The 23,929-nt window shown below is 41.2% G+C and overlaps 2 protein-coding genes and 2 non-coding genes across 5 annotated transcripts; all 4 read left to right on the top strand.

Moving 5' to 3' along the window:
- Positions 1-129: 129 nt before the first annotated feature.
- ing4 (inhibitor of growth family, member 4) lies at positions 130-4,360 on the top strand. The gene is made up of 8 exons (XM_017415464.3): positions 130-237; positions 669-740; positions 1,558-1,724; positions 1,866-1,980; positions 2,084-2,195; positions 2,289-2,433; positions 3,516-3,577; positions 3,665-4,360. Exons 1-8 carry the CDS (start codon positions 201-203, stop codon positions 3,702-3,704), a joined length of 750 nt encoding a protein of 249 aa, XP_017270953.1. The 5' UTR covers positions 130-200; the 3' UTR covers positions 3,705-4,360.
- Positions 4,361-4,488: 128 nt separating this feature from the next.
- Positions 4,489-22,911, top strand: ncapd2 (non-SMC condensin I complex, subunit D2). Of its 2 annotated transcripts, none has more exons than XM_025005759.2 (32): positions 4,489-4,648; positions 5,031-5,150; positions 5,221-5,296; positions 5,374-5,432; positions 6,231-6,406; positions 6,866-7,008; positions 7,294-7,421; positions 7,529-7,652; positions 7,744-7,891; positions 8,561-8,758; positions 8,846-8,980; positions 9,076-9,163; positions 9,838-10,045; positions 10,188-10,306; positions 11,217-11,417; positions 11,518-11,692; positions 11,951-12,035; positions 12,240-12,376; positions 13,882-14,014; positions 14,573-14,648; positions 14,745-14,960; positions 15,075-15,235; positions 16,643-16,751; positions 16,859-16,982; positions 17,847-18,002; positions 19,856-20,033; positions 20,132-20,226; positions 20,367-20,447; positions 20,953-21,136; positions 21,217-21,385; positions 21,487-21,606; positions 22,657-22,911. In XM_025005759.2, the coding sequence occupies exons 2-32, from the start codon at positions 5,033-5,035 to the stop codon at positions 22,737-22,739; spliced, it is 4,203 nt and encodes a 1,400-aa protein (XP_024861527.1). In that variant the 5' UTR covers positions 4,489-4,648; positions 5,031-5,032; the 3' UTR covers positions 22,740-22,911. The 2 variants fall into 2 exon arrangements, with proteins under 2 accessions (XP_024861527.1, XP_017270829.1); XM_017415340.3 differs by having other exon boundaries at positions 16,640-16,751.
- LOC112450488 lies at positions 6,447-6,772 on the top strand. Its single transcript, XR_003039134.1, has one exon. It is a non-coding gene; the product is annotated as a small nucleolar RNA U85 (small nucleolar RNA).
- On the top strand, positions 8,167-8,460 carry LOC112450489. Its single transcript, XR_003039135.1, has one exon. It is a non-coding gene; the product is annotated as a small nucleolar RNA U85 (small nucleolar RNA).
- Positions 22,912-23,929: the final 1,018 nt, after the last annotated feature.

The raw sequence follows: 23,929 nt of genomic DNA, 5'->3' as shown, positions 1-23,929 counted from the left end.
AACAGACTGAGGGAAGAGTCGCTAAACGGCAATAATGTTAGGTTTTACTTGTTTTTAATTCAGATTTATGACAAGTTGAACACCCAAGTGTTGCATTTAAACGATAAACCGGAGTTTGTGCTGGAAACAAATGGTCCTCGCAGTAGCCAATCAGATCGCTCCGTTTCCAAACGGAAGCTGCGTTGTTTACATTCTCCAAGATGGCGGCGGGGATGTACCTGGAGCATTATTTGGACAGTAGGTTTTCGTGTCGCGCTTTCAACGCGCTCGGTCCCGTTTTAATTTCTCCTCTTTTATCTGATGTTTTATCCCTTCTTGGCGCCGCCGTTTGTGTCTCCTCCGCGCGGAGCCGAGCGGGTCCAACCGTCCTCTCGGCGGCCCGGCGGGGTCTGGGCTCCGTCTATTTGCTGGAGGGAAGCCGATCGAGGCTAAAAACGGGATGCCCGATCGGAGATCCCCCAAACCGGACGCACTGTTTCGCTCCTGTCGGTCCGCTCAGAAACCGCTCGACGAGCGAACTGCGTGTCTTCCTGACACCTGTGGGATAAATTGAAGGGATGAAGTTGGGAGAATGGCGCCGCCGCGACGCTGAGCTAGCAGGCACGCTTGTTTTGTTGTTTTTGTTGTGAAGTCGATCTGATCTGTCTGCCTGTCTTCTACCTCACCAGGTATAGAAAACCTTCCCTTCGAGCTGCAGAGGAACTTCAATTTGATGAGAGATCTCGATCAACGCACAGAGGGTGAGATTAAAGTGCTGGAAAATTAGGATTTATTTAGTTTTTGTAACAATATCTTACTAAAAAAGCAGCAACAAACAACCCCCCTTTGAGTAAGGCTGGTCTTGATGACCAAATCTCCATTTTACCATACCACATTTTAATAAAACACTGTCTGAATCCCACAAAATTATTTTATTTGTTTAGAAATCACACAATTTTATTCATCAGGCGTCGAGGTCAGGTCAGCTCTCTCCAAATGGCTTCCAAAAAGGCCCCAAATCCTCTGAAAGCATGAAAACATGGTTTGTAGTGTTTAAAACCAACTTTTATCTGACCTGAAACATTCATGTTAGGATTGAAAATCTGTTTCACAAGCATTTCTGGAGAGTATAACATCATTACAGATGCAGGATTTAACCTCCTCAGACCTTCAGGTAATAATATTGTCTAAAACAGTTTCATATTTAAAGATTTTAATTCTTCTGAGCCGTTTTCTGTTTACTAATTGAGTCCTGTTGAACTTGTTTCGCCTTTTTACTACCTAATGAATATTTTACCTATTTAAAGCTATGTAGAGAACAGGAAAAACACAATTTTAATTAAAAAAAAAAAAAGCAGTACAGACGCAGCCTTTATTTAAGAATCACTAAAATAAGTCCTACACAAAATGTATGCAATTCTCCCTGACAGTTTAAATGTCCAAATTACAAATTAGATTATGTCCTTGTATGTTAAACAAGCGTAATGTTTGGATATTTTCTAATTGGTAATTGCATACAACGGTATCTTTATTCTAATTGCTGTGTAACTTTTTTTTTTTTTCTTTCATTATTTTAAGATCTGAAAGGACAAATCGACTCTCTGGCTAAAGAATACACGTCCAACGCCCGGACTCTGTCCTCTGAGCAAAAACTGTCCATCCTGAGGCAGATCCAGCAGTCTTACAGTAAATGCAAAGAGTTTGGAGATGACAAGGTGCAGCTGGCTATGCAGACCTATGAAATGGTTGGTATCTTAGAATGAAACGCAGTTTTTACAGCCTGTTCTTTCCTTGTAATTACAAGAGATTTGGGCATTTGATGGTTGCCGGGTGGATGTAAATTATATTTTAAAATCAGTGTGTTGAAGCACTTTGTGTTCTTGCAGGTCGACAAACACATCAGGCGTCTCGACACAGACCTGGCTCGGTTTGAGGCCGACCTGAAGGAGAAGCAGATCGAGAGCACCGACTATGATTCCACATCAAGTAAAGGAAAGAAAGGTGTGCTGCGCTCTCTGTTTGCTCCGCGTCGTCTGTATGTATTGATGGTTTATGAAAATCTGTGCGTTGTGGAGTAACACTGGAGTGGTTTTTGCAATTTCAGGAGATTCCAGACAAAAGGAGAAAAAAGCAGCTAAAACGAGATCTAAAGTGAAGAGCTCCGACGAAGATGGAAGTCCTAAAAGTGCTCAGAAGAAAGTCAAACTCCTTCAGCAGTACGTTCTGTATCCCGCAGCGCTCTGGTGTTTCATTACTTTTAGTTCTGGAATCATTCTCCTATTTGTATTTTGTTGTTGTTGTTTCATCAGAGGAGAATTCAACAGCCCTTCCTCCAACTTTGGTAACGTGCACCCGTCTGATGTCCTGGACATGCCTGTGGACCCCAACGAGCCTACGTACTGTCTGTGTCATCAGGTGTCTTATGGCGAGATGATCGGATGTGACAACACTGATGTGAGTTTCCTCTTCTGGATGATGAGAGCAGTAGCCTGAGTGATTTTTATGATGGATATTAAAAATGAGGACTAAAAGGCATTTTCATTCTCCGAAAGAAGTCAGGAAGTCAGTTCTCGTTCTCATGGTCGCGTGACGAAAACTGCATCATTTTTGTTCTCGTAGCAGCTTCGTCCACCGCTTCTTGACTCAAGGCCCGGGCTGAACTGTTCCTCTCAGGGGGTTTGCTCCGAGTGTCGTGTGATTGGTCAGAAATTGTTTATGTTGAAAAGCTGGTGAGCTTTAATGGAGCCATTTTGTTTCTTCTGCTCCTCTGAGAAGCAGCTGGAGGCTGTTAGAAAATCCAGCCATCTTTACGGCTGTTCCAGCAAAACTTAGGAAGCTTCCAGGTTTCCGTCTGTCTGGTCGGGAGGAAGTGCAACCCGGCCGGGGAGCGTCGGGACACGCTCCCTTCGTTCGCTCATTTTTGTGCTTCATTATATTTATAAACGCCAAACGACGTGTTCTGTCTCAGTCGGTGTAACGAACACGTCTGGTCAGTGAGGGAAACTAAAATCCGGACAGGGACAGGAGAGCTGAGAAGCCGGTGGGAAGAAACCTGTTTTAACGCCGCAGGAAGAGGGAGGAGCTTCCTGGGAGTTCTGATCTGAGGGTTTCGAGGATGACGAAAGACGTGCGTGAAAATAAACGTCTGTCATCTACGTGACCGAGAACAGACTTCCTGACTTCTTATGGAGGCTAATGAAGCTTTAAGTCTCACAGTGAAGCGTTTTTACCTTGGATTTATTAAGGGGGTCTTTCCCAAACTTATTGGTATTAGATGTCCAACTTAGACACGTTAAAGAGTTTAAAAAATATAGGAAAACCTGCATGATTGACTTCTTTTATAGGGTAGGTTTCCTTCTCAAACATTTATAACCTAAGGTGTCAACTTTCCTTTAGTCTGGAGTTGTTTCAGTTTAAAATCTGAGTCAGATTTTCTGATTGGGCGTGTTGTTTCATTGACGGTACTCTTGTTTAGAGCGTAGTTTTTATCTGCAGCGCACGTAAAAATATTTCATGTTTTCTCTTTTTTTTTTCAGTGCTCTATCGAGTGGTTCCATTTTGCGTGCGTGGGCCTAACAACCAAACCCCGAGGCAAATGGTGAGAAAGCGTTAAAGTGAGAATTCAGCCGCAGTGTGCATCGTTGGCGTGTTTAATGAAAGTGAGAAACATTTCCGTGTTCTGCAGGTACTGCCCACGCTGCTCTCAGGACAGGAAGAGAAAATAAAAACTCCTGGTCATTCTGGAACAAAACACGGACCCATTTGATGGAGCAGAAGAAGAAGAAGATTTCTTCACTTGTTACTAGAATTTTTGTTTCTCATCTTTCTTTACATTTGGTGCTTTACTCTTTGGTTTACATCCCTGCCTTGGTCTGAAGCAGAGCCAAGTGGTTACAGATGTATTTAACAATAATTTAGATGATTTTTAGTTACAATTGGTGCTCTTATTGTTTTTTATTTTTATTTGATTTTGTCGTCCAATAATGTCGTGAATAATAAAAACACTACATCAGCCCCCTCTGGTTTAATAATACTGTATTCACACCTAGAACAGAAAATTTGTAAGTATTCTCACTGAAAACATGCCTTGGATTATTTTATGCCTTTTTTGTATTGTTAATTTTCTCATGTTTAGCCTTGGAACACTATTTTTATCTTTTAAGTATGACAAGAGGGGGGTTATGGAGACAAATTCTGTATCAACAACAGCATTAATCTCCTGTGGTAGTGTCTTCAAGCATTTTAATATTTGAGTGCTGCGTATGGAAATTTCAAAGACCTTTTGTGAAAAGTATTCTCATTTCTGTAGCTGAAAATTGGTACCGGGATGTGGGAATGATTGGGCTGTCAATCATTTCAATACAGCTACTACCTCAAAAAACTGTTGTTTTGTTATTTTTGTGTTCTTTGTTGTAAACTTCATTATTATGAACATCGGTCATGGTTGGTGCTGTAGTGTTCGCGGTTGTCCAGCAGGTGGCAACAGCGGGTCGAGCTCTAAATAGATCCGCCCATATTATTAGCGTCACTGCTGCGTCGCTTTGGCGCGATGTACGAACGAATTTTGAAAACCTGAACCCGTAGACCGTTTGGAGACGAAGAAGTTGCCTTTTTTTCCTCCTCCTGACACAGTTTTAAGCTGTGGCCAACGGGACTACGGCGTTTACAGGTAACCTTATGTGTCTTAACTGTGTGAAAGCCGACGCTTCTGTTCTTCTGTAACCGTTTCCGGTGAACGTTGTCGTGGAACGGCTGACAAAGTTAGCAATCGTTAGTTTGGTTAGCTATGCTAGTTAGCACGCTAACGCTGCTAGCATTAGCCGCTCGAGTCAAGTCGATTTACAGTGCGGCTTTTAAAGACTATTTAAGTTTTTAAATATCAATTATGTGAGGGTGTGCTTTAAGTTTAGTGTTACAAAGTTATCCCGTAAATATTTACGAGCTAAACTGTAATAACTCTTGATTATGGGCTCGTCTCTGTGCATCAACATGCTGGAGGACCTGCTATGTTTGGGAGTAAACATGTTTTTTGTTTTGTTTTCGTTACGCAGACATGTCGTGGGACTTCTTTGTGCCCGTGTGCGTGGGGGACCTGGTAAAGACTGGAGGGATCAACCAGTACGTGGTTCAAGACGTCGTCTCCCCAAAGCAGCTGCCATCCCAGCTCAGCAGTAAGTGGAGAGATGTGGATCTCCTCTCTGATTCTGCGGGTTTGTGACTGAATGCTTTCTTCCATGTCAGGATTCAAGGCTGCTCTCAGAAGCCAGGGACCTCTGTGTATTTTGGAAAATTTCGACACGGGCTACAGCGTGTTACAGTAAGTTTTCCCAGTGAAGAACCGCTTGTTCTTGGTGACTAATTTTAAAAAGCTGGTGTTTTTATTTTTATTTTCAGGCACTTCAATTCATTAGAGTTGGGAGTGAAAGAGGACACCCTTGAATTACTCGTACAAGGTGAGTCCTGTAACATACAGTAATATGCATAAGTTTTAAACCATATCTAATTGCTTCCACTCCAGCTGTCTGACTGTTCTAATCTTTTAAAGTGGTTTTGAGCTAAAGTTATCCTTCAAAGGTCCTTTTTTTGGACTTCAGCTACTTTTCGCTCCACTTTCTGGCCGCATACTTGATCATAACAGCATATTGTGCAGTGTGGGCTTAAAATAATAAGATAAGTGGACAAATTAAGAACAAAATATGATGTTTAATGCCTAAAATAACTATTACAGCTGATGAACAGCATCAAAAAGTAATTCTAAATAAACTATGAAAGAAGTCAACAAAAACCTGATCGGGTGATCATCTCTATGTCAGGAGTTTTAGCTAATAGCTCTGGTACTATAGTACAATTTTATGTCTGCCAAATTGTTAACTTTTGTATCTTTCATTAAGAATTTGGAACAAATTGCGTATTTGGTTCTTTAAGTTGTTTATGTGAAGATGCAACAGTGGTTCATCCCTTGTGTTTTGGGGCTTTTTCTATTATGTTTGAATGATTCATAGGTTTGACTTAGTAGCTTAACAAACATTCCTCTAAAAGTGTGTACTGGATTGAAAATGAGTAAATATGCAGCCGAACAGTTGCTCAAAGACTATTTTAAAAGATTTCAAGAAAGTCTGGCTCTTTGGAAACAGAAATATATTACAAGTTAAGACTTTTGCACATTGCTGCATCTATATATTTGTGTTTTAATTGACTGTCTTGATTATGCTGGGATGTGTTCTACACTAACTGTATATTTACTCTTCCAGTGGTTAATGGCCTGGCTGTTTCCTTGCCGACACTCCTCAGCTCCGTCTCCCTTTCAGCTGCAGAACGCAAAGAAAACCTTAACGCGGTTAAAATGAGCGTCTTCCTGCTTTGCAAACTCACCGAAAGCCTCGAAAGCGTCTCCTGCAGACGGAATATTGTCACAGCACCTGCAAAGGTATGGTTATCAGTGGCTCAGATAAGACTCGGATAAACATATCCAGTGATGAGATTATGGCAAGATTTATGATCCAGCCAAACCAAGAGACCGTGGTTCTTAGTCTGCTGTCAGGTGGGTAGTCTTGGTAGTGTGGTGAAGTTTTATTACTCTGCTGTAAGGGCCCACCTATAGTCAAACTGTCACCTCCTACAGCCTTTGCCCTCCTAAAAGAAATCGGACGGTATAAATAGGAGATGCCAAACAGTGTGTGAGTGTTTGTTTGTATTTTTGTATGAATGTATACATAACAGCTGACAAAAGGCCATGGTCTCTGTCTACTTGGTTTGGCAGGTATGAATAACCATCTTTGGTAATCTGAGGATATCTTTGAATATATATGGATTTATGCATTTAATTATCATGTTTGAGTACAGTGAATTTGCTTGTTAAACTGATGGTCTTTGCCTGTGTTGACAGGGTAGTAAAAAAGGGAAATCTGGTGAAGGACTGCTTCAGTGGGACTCGGAGAGAGAGAAGGTACTGCAGGCCCTTGTTCAACTCCTTCAGCTGGATATCCGCTCCCTCTGGAGTCTCTCTCTGGTGGAGGAGGAGTTTGTCAGGTACTCTCCTGTCAGAGGAGCACTTTGTGAAATAAAATGTCAGGCTTTAGTCCTGTAATTTTGTAATTGTGTCTTAATTGTTGCTTTTTATCATACATTTGGCATGATGGTAATAAAGCTTAGATGATCCTGAAGCTGTTAAACATTGTAAACATTTCCTTGCAGTCCCCATGAAAATCTCTCTTGCAGTTCTGATGAATACAAAACCTTGTGGTGTTTTAAACTGACTTAATTTGTGCTTCGATCTAAACGAAAGTTAAACTGCACGTGTTAATTCCCTCTTAGCTGTGTGACCTGCTGCTGCTACAAGCTATTGGAGAACCCGACTATCAGCCATGTCAAGAGCAAACCTTCAAGAGATTGTATAATTCACCTCCTGGGGGTGCTGATCAAGAAGTACAATCACCTCCTAGGTTAGTGTCTCGATTATGTTGGCTGATGAAGATGTTTTATTACATAAGCATCTATAGTCTTTAGCACCCTTGTGCAGTTTTAAAGTATACTCTCTAAACTCGGACAGGGGCGAGTGTGAAAGTGATCCAGTTGCTACAGCACTTCGAGCAGTTACCATCTGTATTTGCACAAGCTGTGTCTGTGTGGAGCACAGAGTATGGTGTCAGAGCAATCATAGGAGAAGTCATAAGGTCAGTGCATAATTTGTGTTTAGAGTAGCTGAGCTGCAGTTTGCTTTAGCAGATGTTTTAGAAGTTGTCTTTTTTTTCCACTCTTCTGCAGAGAAATCGGTCAAAAGTCGAGTGAAGAACTTTCCAGAGAAGGGTCGGGTGTGAAAGCCTTTTCTTCGTTCCTCTCAGAACTTGGTACCCTGGCACCTGAATTAATGATCCCCAACATCAGTGTCCTCATTTCACACCTGGAAGGAGAGGTAGGTGAATTCTTGATTTGCATACCACGTGACATCTTTAAAGTTCTCATGATATGACTTGTGAGGTGCTATCATTTTAAAACTGCAACATAATCTTAAAGATTTTGTACACCAACATGTTCAAACGAACGGTTTGTGGCATCAGTACAGCAACCCGAGGAAACATGCGTCAAATTTCAAATTCTTGTATTTTTGCTTACCCTAGCTTTTAAAAGTATCTCCCATGCACAGCCTGGGTTGAGTTTGTTTGTTTTTTGGTGTTTAGTTCGTGTTTTGCCCAGTGATGAGACCAAGGCGAATATGAGCTCACTGAATGAGAGCTGGGTTCTTGTTGCTTTGACTGGCAGGTAATCTTGGCAGTGCAGAGGAGGATTTCTGCTCTGCTGTAAGGGGCTGCCGACAGTGACTTAGCTCAGCCCAAATTATTCCTCTACAGTCATAGCGGAGTAATTGCTTGGGCTTATGCTGACAGTGTTTGTGTGTTGTGTGTGTGCGAAAGGCAAGAAGTTCACCCAGCTCTCGCTTCTGTTCAGTGAACCATGAGTGTCCTCTTTGGTAATCTGAGGGCTTTAAAGTTTTACCTTTTTTTTATTTTCTTAGAAATCACATATTTTTACCAAGTCATGGTTTTCATTAAAATATCGATTTTTTTTTTTTTTTTTTTCTCAGAGCCACACAATGCGTGTAGCTGTCTGTGAGGTGCTGGGAGAGATCCTTGTGCGCGTCCTGTGCGGCGATGGGTTAGACGAGTCCGGCAAAGCTGACCGCGACCACTTCTTTGACATCTTACAGGAACATCTGCACGACACGCACTCTCACGTCAGAGCACGCGTGCTGCAGGTCTTCACACGCATCGTCAATAGCAAAGTGTGTTTGGTCACTTATTTATCTTTTTTATGGTGCTTAAAGTACTTTTGAAATCGCAGCAGCAATAAATACGATTTTTGGGTTCAGGCGCTGCCCCTGTGTCGGTACAGTGAGGTGATGAAGCTTGCTGTGGGACGACTGATGGACAAATCTATACATGCAGTGAAAAGCGCCATCCAGCTGCTGGCAGCCTTCATTGCACATAATCCGTATAGCTGCAAGGTAAGTCAAAGAAATGTGATTTCAACTGAATAGTGGACTTTTTTTTAAAATGTATGAATGCAAAAAAAAAATGTTTTGGTTTTTGTATTTATTAGCTGAGCAGTGCAGATCTGAAGAAGCCTTTGGAGAAAGAGACTGCTAAACTCAAAGAAATGAAAGAGAACCGGGAAGGGAAACCACCTGGTAAGGAAATAATTTGATTCTTTCTAACTTTACGTTTATGCCAGAGCGAATACGAGTTAATTGAGTCAGAGGTGGGTTCTTGTTGCTTTGACTGGCAGGTAATCTTGGCAGCGCAGAGAAGGATTTCTGCTCTGCTGTAAGGGTCTGCCGCCGGTGACTTGGCTTGACTGAAACTATTAATTTAAAGTCAGACTGGTGTAATTGTGAGGATAGAGCTGTCAGTGTGTGTGGGGGGGAGGGGGCAATAAGCCCATTTTGCTTCTCAGATGTCACTTAAAAACGTCCCAGAAGATACATGTGGAAATTTGAGCCACCTTTTAAAATTATTATTATTATAATTCTGGAAGCTAAATTTGAGTTTGTAAATGCATTTTGTAAAACCTAATAGTAGGTGTTAAATTCAGAAAATATTAATGCAAAAAATGAACCTAATAATTGGACAAGCTTTTTTTTTTTTTTTTTCACAAACTTTTTTTAAGATTACAGAAAATGTCCATCTTGTTCTATATCACCACTTCGTTAGAGGAAAAAGAGGCACACATTTGTCTTGCTGCTATTTAAATTTTCCTGTGCATTGTTTGACATCTTCTTTGTAGCTTCTGCATGAGTGGCTGTCACTGAATTAGAATAAATGTATATATAAATATATATTTTTTCCACTTTTCTCCTTGCAGTCGCAGTGATCAAAGCGTCTGAGCTGTGGGCTGCCATGGAGCCCGAGCTCCTCGTAACAGTCAGGACAGCTCTGGAGCCCACAAGTGAAACGGAGGAAGAGCAGCACGAGGACGAGGAAGACAGGGATGTGGAGGAAGAAAAGCCAGCAGAAGACGACAGAGCAACTGCAGTGAAGATAGCGCAGTTCCTTCGCCTCAACAAATACAGGTAATGCTAATCACCAGTGGGGACCTGGGTAAAAGTTGATGGGTAGTGTCGCTACCTGGAGGACTTTTTTTAATTATTATTTTTATTTACCACACTGTCACATGTGCAAGCTTTTATTTATTTTTTTTAATCCTCTTTGCAGGAACGCTGTTCAGCTTTGTATAAAAGCTCATAGTTGGTTCCCAGAATCTGAGCTGTTTGCCTCTTTGTCCACACTCACCCCAGAGAATCTGATGGACTCGCTGGCTTTGATTTTTAAAGGTAAAAGCTGTGTTCACCTCACACCTCTATCAGGAGATGGTCGTCAAAATTAAAGATACTTATGTTATTCACATCTTTGTTTTCCTTTTTATTTAAAGTAATATTTTTAGTTTCACATATCTATGAATTTGCCTTTTTAAAATGGTGGATGGTAACACTTCTCAGGCCACCTTTTATTTGTTCTATAAATAAAACACTGCATGACAGGATGTGACAAGTAACTTCCACCAACACTTTCAGTCCCCCAACATGAGTTATTGTTAGTCCATAAAATAAACAAGCAAGTTAAGTCAAATCAGGTAAACAATATATTTTTACTGTAGCTGAAATGCAACGTCACACATGAATGTTTATTACTGAGATGGCAGGTTAAATAATAAAACTAATTTAGCATTATGACCAATGATGGGCAAAAACAAACATTTTTACAGGTTAGACACACACACAACAAAAGACAGCTGCACTTTTCTACAGTTTGAGATGTTCAGAAGTCCCTGAAAACCAATCTGAGAGATGTAAACCCAATGCAGAGACCTCACTGCCAACTTAAAACGATATATAGTTAACATTTACCAGACATCTCAGATGGCTATAATGTTATGGCTGATTAGTTTATGTCATTAGTTTCATCACAAATCATCTTCTTATCCAGGGTTTTATCAATCACAATGTTGTCAGCAGTTTTTGCTTTTGTTTTTTAAGAAAAAATATTGTTAAAAAGAGCAGACTACTTTTAAACACAGATGTTCACCTTTTCTTTAAATAATAAGCTTTAACGACTGAGTGGAGGCTTTATAAATCCCTCTGTTTAAGCAGCAGTTGAAAATGGTTTGCGTGCGGGGTTTATTTTAACAAGCCGACTGACGTATTTTAATGCTGTTAGTAATTTATCCATGGCGTTTCCCCTCAGGCTCTGATGAAGATGCCTCTGAACTCAGCCAAAATTTGCCACCTACCCCACAGAAAGAGGGAGAAAAAGAGGGGGAGGACGGCGAGCTGAAAAAGCAGGAGATGTTGGTGCAGTACTTGAAAGACACAGAGACCTTCGCTCTACAAGTGGAGAGAGCAATTTCTGTCATCAACACCATGCTCTACTGGAAAACGGCCTCAGGTAGATGGCCACCCCACTACAACATCAGTCAGTTTATTACATTTACTGTGATGAATTTTGGGGGTTTGTGCGTTCTACAACACGAGTTTTTGTCTTTTAGTTGTCCAAGAGTCGGTGCAGTTTTGTGTGACCGTGTGTGAGTTCAGCGTTGCCAACTCCATCAGCGGGGTGAGGAAGATGCTGCCTCTGGTCTGGTCAACTGATGCTGCCATTAAAGACGCCGTGGTTCAGGCCTACAGGCGCCTGTACCTGAATCCACAGGGAGAAACAGTTAGGTCCGTTAAACCGCTTCAGATGTGGAGACTTTAAAAGGCGCGTTAGTGTAATTTACTGTGAATTTGCCCTTTTAGATTTTGTCCTTTATTATCTTTCATGACTATGGATGTCTGATGAACATTTATGTATAAAACCAGATGCATTTTGTTTTATCTAAGCATATAAAATGAAAACTGAGTCAAAAAGAGTAAATGCTATGTTGTGATTCAAGACAAACCTTTGAGGAAAACTCAGTATTTGTGTGATCTTTTTATTAGGATGAAAGCCCAGACTCTTGTCGACAGTCTCTCTGAGCTGATGGTTGATGCATCTCTGGGAACCATCCAGTGTCTTGAGGAAATTGTGAGTAATTATTACACTCCCATGAATCATTTAATGTTTGGGATGCTCTGTTATAGAAACACATCTTTGCATAATGCTGGAAAACACGTCTACATTACGATATAATGTGCACTTAAAGGGATTTTGTATGGGGATATTTTTGATGCAAACGCTTTGTGCCAGAACATATAGGGGAGCTGTAATTGTGCAAATATGTCTCTGTAGGTGCAGGAGTTCTTTGCCAGTGACAGCAATCTCCAATCCGCAGTCATTCAGGTCTTGTGGGAGAGATTTACTGGAAAACGGGAAACTTCTGTCCTAAACAAGAGAGCCGCGGTGTTACTGCTGGGCATGGCAGCACGGTAAACCTCTAAACTCTTTCACTTTCTTCCGATGCAACAATCTTTTTATGTAGTTATGAAGATTTACTGTAGAAGTTGCTGCTTATTTTGCTTTTGACTGGCATGTACATCTGCTGTGACCATTCAGAGTAGACTGTCCAAGGGGTAAACATATTATATGATGCTAAATAGAAAAGTTGGTATAGAAGTTAGTTTGTTGTGAACTATTTTTGAAACATTACATCTAAAAATGTCTCAATCAGTCCCATCATTCTGAACACACTCTGGTTCACTAGCAGAGGTGGATTCTGTCAATTAAAACAGCTTTTTGAACATAAAGTCCAAATACAGCATGCAGTGAAACTGTGGGTTAGTTAAAAAAGTTGTTGTAAATGTTCTGGATGCAGCATGTCGACGACAGGAGCTCTGCTGAGACGTACAGCAACTTTAATAGTCACCTTTTAATGTAGCTGCAACACAAAGCAGCACTTTCTCACCTATAGATTTTATTGGAAATAGTTTTTCCATGCGGCCAAATGACTAAAATCTATTTTTTCTGTTTTTAGTTTGTACTGACTGCTAAAAATGTTTATTTCTAAGACCAACAAGATGGCAGGGTTACAGGTTCAGTCAGGTGAAAGAGGGCTGAAAACCTGAATAAATCGTCTAAACTGGGGTTTGTTTTGAATATACTTGTTTGGGTTTCCTGCAACTTAACAGATAAAATTATATCTAGCTTCATGTTAAATTTTCATCAGGGAAAACTAAATAAAGGCTAACAGGATTGGATAGACGTAATATAAATTGTTTACATTCAAACTGCCCTTTAGCACTGACATGAATTGGATTTATCTGAACATCATTTGGACACAAACATCACTTATTCCTTGTCTATGAACATTAACATCAACATCTTGGTAGAAATATAATGTAGTTCTGAGATTAATAATTGTGCAGTGGGGGGAAAAAGTCAAACCAGTGCTATTCCTGGCTTTATGATAACATTTCTTTTTACATGTTAGTCCTGCCTCGGCTACTTGACATTCAGCAAATCCTCATTAGCCAGAATACAAGCCCAGCCTCTGCTCTCTTTTGTTGTAATTGAAGTCACGATCCTATACCTGGGCTTCTTGCCAGAGCCTTTTTTTAAATTTTATTTTTTTAATATATATATTTTTATACATGTACAATTTTGTTTTCTCCCCCTCCATCTGCCTCAAAGACTGTTGTTGCTTTGGGGAAGAGCGAGCGAGTGAGAGAGTAAAGAGTATCTGCAGTCCACCCACGCTGCTGCTTCTTCATCCAACATCTACAGGATTCATAACCTATTAAACCTTTTGTGCTTTTGCTAACCTGCCCTCCTACGTGCATTATCTGGGCAGCAGCCTCACACTGACGAGGCCAGCGCAGAGTAGTTGGGGTGACGAAGGGCAGGGTTATTACCTGACTTTGCATAAAGAGTGGTGATTTGAGGTTTTAAAATGTAGTTTTTTTAAGTATCTATTTTCTGTGTGCTTCTGTAACAGGACGGAGAGAGAAGTGGTGCTCAGTAACTTGGACACACTTTGTTCGGTGGCTCTGGGTGAAAAAGTGACTGAAGATTTCCTTCTAGCGAGAGACACAGTTATCACCATCTGCAGTATCACTGATCATGTCAGGGTAAGAGGACGTAAACCATAATTTACCTCTAAACATTTCTCCATTACCGCCTTTTAGCTGATAGCTGGTCATGGAGTCAAGTCAGTGTGACTGACATTTTACTTTAAAAAAAAAATTAAACTTTTCTTTTTGTTGTTTATGGGACCTCTGATGTATTCAGTTATGTAATAAATGTAATCTAAATTTGTTTTAATACTTCTGATTGTATTATTTACTATTTGTTTGTTTGTAAAAATGCTTTGATTTAAAAACCTGCATTAAAAACCTAATGTCCTGTTGCAGGCCTTGAAGACCTCTGATGCAGAAAACTGTGTCGTCTAAAACATTTTATTTGTATTGCCTGAACTTTGACCTCGTCTCAAAGCAGCTTTAGGATCTTTTGATCATAAGTTGTATTTGATTTAAAACTAGCGTGTCTCTGTTGTGAAAGTATTTCTCCTCTTTATTGATTGTGGGGCGTTGTTTTGCTCTTATTTAAGGTGAAACATAAATTTGTGGCAAATCAAGTTTATAAGTGTTTGTACATGAGGTTATTGTGTAATTTGCTGTTTCCACCAGCAATCTAAAGGAGCTCCGTTCAGATTGCCTCAGGACCATCAGCTCTTCACCTGCCTGACTCAGGCTGTTGCTGAAGGTAAACAACCAAAAATGTCTTCAGTTTTTCTGTTGTGGTTTCCACCCCTCGCAGCCTCTTCCTCTCATGGCGTCTCTTTTACTGTATTTGCCCCAGGTGTGGTGATGGAAGACCCTTACTGGCAGTGCTTTATGGAACAGGCTGTCCGTCTCATCTACTTCCTGGCTGAGTCCCCGGACCAGCTGTGCTCCCGGCTGCTCCAGCGAAGCGCTCGCCTCTTACTAGATCAGATCGCAGAAGGTGACGAAATCAATAAGGACGTTGGCCAAACGCAGGAAGGATCTCAGGAGTCTAACGAACAAAGTGAACAAGGTCTGTCCTGTTGTGTCTGTTTGGTGGCTAACACTGACACATTTCACGACGCCGCGTGGCTGTACCTGGTGCTGTTAATGACACAGGGCCCTGTGCTGTTGTTCTCCCCTGCAGTGAACTGTGTGTGTCTGGCCCAGCTGTTGGCTTTGTGTGGATGCGTGGCTTTTTGGCAGGTGTCTCACCTTGAGCGCAGCGTGAGCGCTGAGCTGCGGAGGAGGAGAGGAGAGACAGAGGAGAGGGAGGAGAAGGAGAAAGGACCAGCCAGTAAATCTAAGGTAACGGGCTGCTGAACAGGTGTTAGACTATAGTCAGCACAGCATTCTTATGATTTAATCAAGTATTGGCTCGAGCTAATAATGTTTTTTCTGTAGAAACTGCATACTCTCACAATATGTAAAACCGTGTAAAATAAAAAATGCAAAGGTGATGGTTACACATACTTCGGTGTAAACATTTTCTGTTTTTCATTGAGTTATGACTCTTGTTCAAACACAAGTGTCATTGTTTGAGGAAGTGACACTTCATTAGTTTGAAGTAGTTGCATCCTAATTCATCTCATGTTATAGTTAATGGAGTCTGATCAGATGTATGCACAAATCTGCTCTTAATTTTCAACCTGAACAAGTCGGCAAACGTACATTATACGTCACTGTCATCTAAATGTATTATTTATTGTTACTTAAAGATTAAACATGAATCCCGTCCAACCTGCTGTCTGGTGAAGCATTTAGACAATCAGAAGGCGTCTCAGCAGGACAGCTTGATGATGAGATTAATTTTAGTGACAATTTGATGAGTGATGGCTCATAATTGTTCATCCCATCAGGAGAAAGGAAGATAAATGTTCCTTCAATTACTGTCGGAGGTTGTTCCTCGCTCATTTATTTTGATTTATTTATTTATCTTTTTCACTTTTTTCCCTCACAGAGACTTGAGATACTCAGTGGCACAGAAAATAAATTCTAGATTGAACTCTAACATCGCTGTCATAAACCATTTAGGCTCCAGTGCTTTATGAATAAATTGTTGTACTAAGAGAGATGTGCTTTTATTCGTTTTGAGTTAAACAAAGAGATTTAGTCTGTGTTTAACCCTTGTGTAAGTCGCGAACAAATTATGAGCAATTAAGCTCACGATGAATACAATGAGAGTGGTCGGCGCCCACAGGAAAGCAGCTGGAGAGTTGAGTGTCGTGAGGCAGCTGATCGATTACTCTTCCAGCCCACATCGTGTTTTTCCTGACGGGGAAAGGAATCTGCAACCTTATGGTCACAAACTGGTTGTCTGGGCTCTAAGCCACTACTGCCAAGCTAATGTTCTGTCCACAGAGAGACACCAGGGATCAGACCAGTTGGATTTATTGGAAACTTAAACCATGAAGCTTTAAGAAGATGCTTATTAGTCTGTCTTTTAACAGACAGGAAAGGTAGAGAAATGATCAAGATGTGACAAACATCAAACTACTGAGACTTTATGATGTGAACAATCAACTGGATGAACCGCAGGAGTTCCTCTGGTTGTCAGGCTTCATCAGAGGCAGGTGTCTCTCTCTTTTCTGTCTGAATAATAAGCAAAGCAAAACCATCTCTTAGATGAAGGTAATTGCAGCTCAAATTCTTGTCTTTTTAGGGATAGGTTTTTTATGAAACTGGTGTAATGAGTAAAACCTGTGTTTGCAGCAGGTGGCCAGTGAAAGTGCCATGGAAGAGGAGCTTGGGTTGATCGGCGCCTCTGCCGAAGACACGGAAGCTGAGCTCATCAGAAAAATCTGCGAAACCGAATTACTAGCTGGTAAATAAAAGCTCTTCACGTTTGTTCTGTGCCGCTTTAAGTTCAAAACACAATAACAATCTTTATATGTTAAATTCAAACAAACAAATATTTCTCAATCTGCTTAGAGGAGAACCTGCTGAGTGCTTTCCTCCCTTTGCTGGTGAAGGTCTGCAGCTCCCCGGGACATTATTCCCACCCTCAGCTCACCACTGCCTCATGCCTGGCGCTCTCTCAGTACATGATGATCAGGTGAACACAAGCGACGACAAAATGTGCAGCTGCAAGGCTGAATCACTTACCACAAACATCAATGAAACAAACCATTTAAAGTCCAACAACAAAACAAAAATACCACTTAATTTATTGAATTTGATTTCAAAATAGGGTCATCAATGGCTCATTTTATTTACTTATTTTTTAAATGTCATTTTATGTGTCAAAAGATCAGCTGCTTAGTTTATTTGAAGAGAGTATTTAAGAGTAATGAGTATCTTACCTGCAGCAGACAGCAGTCACTTTTGACAATCGGGTTTGGGTTTTTTTTTTTTTTTTTTTATGGAGGAATCGAGCTGACAGCTAGTTTAATCAGGACCCATATAAGAGAAAGATTCTACAATCTAAAGAAAATTTATTTTTTAAATTTCAACCCAATTTTTACTTTAGTTTTTTACAGTTTCAGTCATACAGAGAGAAACTCTCCTCAGTAACCCTTGAAGCACATTGTAACTATAGAAGAAGGTATATAATACTTATCTTTATACAAGAAAAGATCATTTATTATATTCAGGAAGTCAGCTGACCTCATTAAACAAAATATTCCTAAACCTACTGAAGCATACCCAGATTGCACTTATGTAGTTTTTCTGTGACTTAGAGAAATGTTGTATAATTCTTAATCCAATTTTAGTAGTTTTAGTTTTTCAAATTCACTTTTAAGTTTTATTTATTTAGTTGAATAAAAACAAATAATTAGATCTTTCTGAAACAGATCAACATCTTTACCACAGCTACAAAATGCATCTTCCTACACGGCTGCATAATCACCTTCCATTACAAACAGTACATATGTGTGATGATTTAATGTTTTGGATTTTTCTGCCTTTCTTGTTTCAGCCCATCTGTGTGTGAAGAAAATATCCGTCTCATGTTTACGGTGCTGGAGCGATCTACTTTCTCTGTGGTTAGGGCCAACGCCATCATAGCCCTGGGAGATCTAACCGTCCGTTTCCCAAATATCCTGGAGCCTTGGACACAGAATCTCTATTCAAGGTAAAGTTATGTCATATTCAGTTTAAACCTCCCAGTAGTGTACAGAAATTTGTTTCAGTTTTAACTCCTTGTCATTATCGGCTACACTCACATTAATTTCAAGATGCTCATCATCATATCATCCTTAGATGAGTTGGTTTCATCAAACATCACAAGAAAAAGCCTGTGCTTGTTGGCTCAGCTGAGTGGGTGTACTGTAAGTGAAATCTCACTGCAGTAAACGTCTACCACCCCCCCTCCTCCCCTCATCCTCGAAAACTCGAGCCATCTTTATCGGAGTCCCACCACCACGTCTCAGCGTGACGTTCCTCAGCCACTGAAGTGTTGCCGCTGTCGGAACGCTCCACTGAGCCACATGATGGGGAAAAGTTTACTTTCTCATCGTGACTTCCTAATGGGGAGGGAAACAAACTTTGAGATGATCTATATGTTGACAAACTCCGATAATGCGCCGCGTGTTCTGACCTCTGCCGTTGCCATGGGAACTGCCAATATCTTCACACGTTTCAAAATAATATTAACCACTGCGCGTGAACTTGGGTGGAGCTTCGGACCGCATCAGGGAAAAGGGGGCACTGAAAGACAACGGGCGGCTTAATTACTGGTGTTTTACGGATTGTGACTGGACTCGTGTCTCGTAATTATACAGCGAGGCTGAGCGAGGAGACAGGAGTAATTTTTGGGCAGAGTAAGACTTTAGCGCGTTTGAGCTCGTAGCCACCTTTTTCGTTGTGAAAACACATCGTTACTCCAGTTTCCTGCAGCCGACGGAGAAGCTGCAGTCGGTCTGTTTGATGAAGCACAGTTTTAATTATAATGGAAGATAATGTTCACATTGAGGTGTTCTGGACATGTAACACATTTTCTTTTTCTAATGCGTCACCACCTTCATAGTGTTTTCTCCACGATAAGCTTTTTTTTTTCTAAGTGTTCCCTAATTGTCTCCCACACACCAACACCTCCACTGTTCTCCAGGCTGCTGCCCTGGCGTCTCCTGATAAGCGCATTAAGAATTAATTACTGTTCGTTGCTGTTGTAAGCCTTCGCGCTGGCATGTGGAAGTAGCATGTACAAGTGTGTGATCCTCTGCCAGGAGTCCTGCTCTCGGGAGCAAATGAGAAATGGTTAATGAGTTTCTTTTGTTTGGCACTTTTAGGAGGCGAGTCTGAATTGGCCTCAGATTGCTCTGCCTCAACCTGTCCAGGACATTCAGACGAGTCTGTTTGGTTTCAGTGGAAGTTTTGGCCGATTTGAGATTTTTTTTTTTTTTAATTAACAACTGGGACTCGGTATAACCACGGATGACGAGTCATGTTTTGCCTCCCCGTTTAGTCATTGTATTAATCATGTGGCTCTAGAAATGATCTTGTCGTTTTCTAGGTAGCCCATCGCTTTCAACCAGCTGGAGAAACATCAACAATTGACTGTTTGTTGTGGGACTGGAAGAAACAAACATGTGCTTCAAATGTTTTTTAAAACTAATTTTCTTTCCCCGAAAAGAAAAAGGAGAAACACTAAGAAATGACCTGTCAAAGACGAGTCAGACCTTTAAACGCCACAATCAAATCTGTTGAATCATTAGGTGACAAAATATTTAAATTCAAGGTCGAAGTTACTGTAAAATTCAACAAAGGTAACAGTTGCCCAGTGTTAAAAAAGAAGAAAAAATAGTGATGGTTGCATTCAAAGACTGACTCCAGCTCACAGGAGTCCACAATAATAAATTGTTACTCTGAATTTCAAACTTCTCTGTGGTTATAGACAGATTTGCTACATTATTAATGAATATAATTTATCTTTTTTACTAATAAACCAACCAGCCAGGTTTTTCATAATTTCTTTTTTTGTCCCAGGCTGAGTGATGAGGTTCCCTCCGTGAGGCAGACAGCTGTGACAGTTCTTACTCAGTTGGTGCTTAAGGATGTGCTGAAGGTCAAAGGTCAAGTCAGCGAGGTCGCCGTGCTGCTAATTGACCCGAAGCCGCACATCTCCAGCCTGGCTCTAAACTTCTTCAATGAGCTGGCCGCAAAGGTGCCGACGTACACACACACACACACGTTCAGGAGCCTGTGATGGAAACGGGACCGTTTGACCGGTTTTTTAACTCCGCTCCTTGTGTCGCCCATCAGGACAACGCCATCTACAACTTGCTCCCAGACATCATCAGCCGTCTGTCTGATCCAGAGAGAGGCATGAGCTCAGAGGACTTCAACACCATCATGAAGTGAGTCACGCAAGAACCGTTATTTACTCCCCGTTCCCAGAAGACGTGGTTAAAGTAACGCACAACAGTGAAGGTTTGGGATCGATGTAATTTCAGGTTTCTTGTTTGAAGTGTTTTTTAGAAGCTGTTTGTGTTTTCAGACAACTCTTCTCCTACATCACTAAAGAAAGACAGACAGAGTCTCTGGTAGAGAAACTCTGCCAGCGCTTTAGGACTGCAAAGTGAGTACAATACTATCTCTCACCTGCATGTTTTGTTTTGCCCTTTTTTTCTCCTTTCCATCTCACAATAGTTTCACTCCTAATTTCTGAGCCTTTCTTGCAGGGTTTCATTGTGTGAGATGTTGGGGGTGGGTGGGTTCACAGTTCACTTCAACCATCATGTTCCCTGACATCTTCCTATTCACTGGTTTTGTCATGGAAACAGTCCTCTTGAATAGTTAGGGAAAGTAAATGCGATGACTGCGCTGGCCCGGCTTCAGCCTCTGACTCATTCTTCATCCATACACAGAGCTCAAAGGAAGGACATTTTATGCTTTATAATGGCAAAGTGAATTTAGACATAAAAGCTTCTTGGAAAATGAGATTTGGTCCAAATGTCAGGGCGCTGCCATGTTTACGAGTAATGAGCTTTTGTGTTTAAGCTCTGGAATTTCTGTGCGTTTTGTTGCTGCTAATCGGGTTTATTTTCTGGTGCCTCAAACTTTAATTTTTGTGCTCTCTTCAGGACAGAGCGACAGTGGTGTGACTTGGCCATGTCCCTGTCTCTGCTGTCGATGTGTGAGCGTGGTTTTAAGAGGCTGCAGGAGTGTTGGGAGTGTTACAGCGACAAGCTGACCGAACCTGGAGTCTACCAGCCCCTGCTGTCCATCACCGCCAAGCTCCGCCGTGGAGCCAAACTTCAGTTTAAGGTGCCGCAAGCCTCCGTTCGTTCCTGTGAAATAAACGGCAGGTATTTCCAGTTTGTGTACTCATTGATAAATGGTTTCAGGCTCAGATAGAGGAGTTTGAAAAGCGGCTGACGGCGGTTCACACCCGGGGCTTGGAGAACGTGGAAAGTCCTGAGATGGACGAGGAGAACCGACCAGCAGGCGGACCCGCGGAGAAGACGGCCGCCCGAAATCCTCTGCCCACCAGAGGCCGTCAGAAGTCAAAGAGAGGTCAGGATTCACCGCCGTGATTTGGAGGTTTCCTCTTTGGAAAACAAAAAAATGTGATTTTAGTTTCGAGTTGAATCGTTTTCTTCGTACCCCCCCTGCAGGTCAATCCAAGTCCTCAGTTTCCAGCCATGGAGATGAAAGCTTTGTCACTCCTCAGAAATCTCGCAGGCCCAAGAAACCCATGATCACCTTCAGCAGTGATGAAGAGGAGGATGAGGAAGGTAAGTCTAGATTGGTTCATTTGTATGTACCAAAACAGGCGATGCCTCTAAGAGTTTATTTTATTTTTGTAATAAAAGATTTTGCCTACATGTATCTACGATTTAATAAGTTCAACATGTAAATGTTTTCATTGTTTGTTTTTATCATAAGTCTTTTATAGATTTACTTTTAATGTTGGATATTTGTGAAGAATGTCGGTCCTAATTAAATACAAACGGACATCCTGTTCAAACTGGACGTCACAAAATGTTCTGAGTGCCTTTTTTTAAAAACACACAAACGACCAGTTCATTGTTCTGGGTAGTTTTGTCACCTCATTAAAATGCCTCTGAGTTCAGTTAATTGGATGACAAAAGAACGGTTCTTCCTAATTGGTGCTTTGTTGTAAATGTGCTCTGTTTGCCACGTGTTACCTGTTCAGATCAATGCAGCAGAGTTCAGAGTGTTTAGACCAGTGAACTGAGCCTCTCCGGGCAGCGATCTGAGAAGATTTAAGATCTTTTTACCCGAGTTGCTCTCAAAAAAGTCAAAAAGTGATTTGTGCATCGGAGCAGCACTAATCCAAGAGCTGCAGGTGTCTTTCATGGATTGGTTGTGGGGGCGGATGAAAAATCTAAAACGCCAAACTTTCATGAACATTTGGGTTAATCGATTTTAAAGATTTTGACCAGATTGCAATTAACAATTAGTAGAATCTCGTGTGACAGCTTCGGTATTCTCATTTTCATTAAAAAAAAGCCTGTAATCAATTAATTTTAAATTTCTATCGAGTATTACAAGTTGACCAAAAAAACTGGTGTTTTTTTTACATGTAGAACCATTATTACTGGTGAAATGTGTGACAGAGGGCACTCGGCCATGAAACGCTGTAAACAGACTTTAACGTGAAAAATAAAGATCTGCTTTAGGAGAGAAACACTCAGCCCTAATTAAGATAATTTAAGCTCTTTTTCTTATTTGGACCCAGAATTGACCATTACCTGTGTGTGATCCAACTCTACTCTACATAATTGTTTTTTGTTTTGTGTTTGTTTGTTTTTTAATATTAGATGCTGTATTGGCAGAAAGCGAGACTCCTAAAGTGACGACGCCGATCTCACACTCGTCTCGACGAACTCGTCTAAGAAACTGATCCTTTTTCTTCCTTTAATCCTTTATCGTCAAAGCAAATGCTCACTTTTTACTTTTTTAAATCTTTTTTTAATGTATTCTAACCTTTTATTAGTGCCTAGCACCAAACTTTAGTAGAGTCCCAAGATGTATCTAATGACGTCGTGAAACTTTGAATAAACCTGCTTCTGGTTTTTGTGTGTATTTCTCAGTTTTGCTTGTGCTCGGTGAAACGAACAGATGTGTGTCTGCTGGGTTATCTCGTGTAAATGTATAACTCACCGCAGGCAGCTTGAATGTCTGCTTGTGTTACGTGTTTGGACAGCACTGTTTAAAGGGTCGCCACAGCTTGCTCAGACAGTATTACTGCCCGACTTCAAATCCACTTTCTTCAGGTTTTCTTGTTTTCTTCTGTACCAGAGTTCAGTCTTTCCTGAGGCGTAACACCTCCATGTCTCACAGCTGTATTTGCATGTTATCTACAGTCTTTGTTTTGTTTTTATGTTCTTCCTGCCCGATACGTTTGCCGTTGCCTCGTTGGCCGTTTCTGTTCTCCTGTAATCAATCTCTTTTGTAGATGTCCCTCCGCTCTCTGCCTGCTGGTTGTTTTTTTTTTTTTTTTCTCCCTCCTATTCTCCTCCTACTCTTCGCTGCCTACTTTTCCTCCAGCGCTGCACCAACATCACATGGACTGTAGTTCAGCCCCCCCACTCCACACTAATCTCTCTCCCTTTTCTCCTACGCCCTCTCCCACACGTCCTCTCCAAAAAGATGAGAGGGGTGCATTTTCTGTACGTATGACTGATGTTATGTAAAGACACTCGCGGCAGCAGGCTAAGTGTACATTTATCTGAGGAGAAATTGAGTTCGAAAGAGGATACTGAGAACATTTGCACTTTATAACAAGTGGAGAATCGCTGATTGTTTGTTTGTCCGCAGCCAATTCTTTCTAATGACAGGTTTGTTTACTTAGGAAAGAAAAGTCAGTGGTTGTTGAACTTTAAGGTCGGCGTGTTGGATCACGCAGCTCCTGGTGGTGTTGTAATTTGGCGACGGGGGGGTACAGGGAGCAGATGGCACTGACAGACTGTAACTTACCCAGCAGAGAGGGGAGGTCGGTGCACGCTGGGAAAGACCACAGAGACGACGGGAGAGAAGGCAACAATGTGCTTGATGAGCATCGTTGCCACGTTGGGAAAGGTATAATTCGGG

The sequence above is a fragment of the Kryptolebias marmoratus genome, linkage group LG16 (genome assembly GCF_001649575.2).
Source record: "Kryptolebias marmoratus isolate JLee-2015 linkage group LG16, ASM164957v2, whole genome shotgun sequence".
Lineage (NCBI taxonomy): Eukaryota > Metazoa > Chordata > Actinopteri > Cyprinodontiformes > Rivulidae > Kryptolebias > Kryptolebias marmoratus.
This window is presented reverse-complemented; position numbering and strand designations above follow the sequence as displayed.

Coding starts and splice junctions, on each gene's coding strand:
- ing4 (XM_017415464.3), top strand. CDS start 201: ATGGCGGCGGGGATGTACCTGGAGCATTATTTGGACA. Junction 1,725..1,865: donor CTATGCAGACCTATGAAATG/GTTGGTATCTTA, acceptor GTGTTCTTGCAG/GTCGACAAACACATCAGGCG. Junction 2,196..2,288: donor AAAGTCAAACTCCTTCAGCA/GTACGTTCTGTA, acceptor TTGTTTCATCAG/AGGAGAATTCAACAGCCCTT.
- ncapd2 (XM_017415340.3), top strand. CDS start 5,033: ATGTCGTGGGACTTCTTTGTGCCCGTGTGCGTGGGGGACCTGGTAAAG. Junction 7,009..7,293: donor GTGGAGGAGGAGTTTGTCAG/GTACTCTCCTGT, acceptor ATTCCCTCTTAG/CTGTGTGACCTGCTGCTGCT. Junction 20,448..20,952: donor CAGCGCTTTAGGACTGCAAA/GTGAGTACAATA, acceptor TGCTCTCTTCAG/GACAGAGCGACAGTGGTGTG.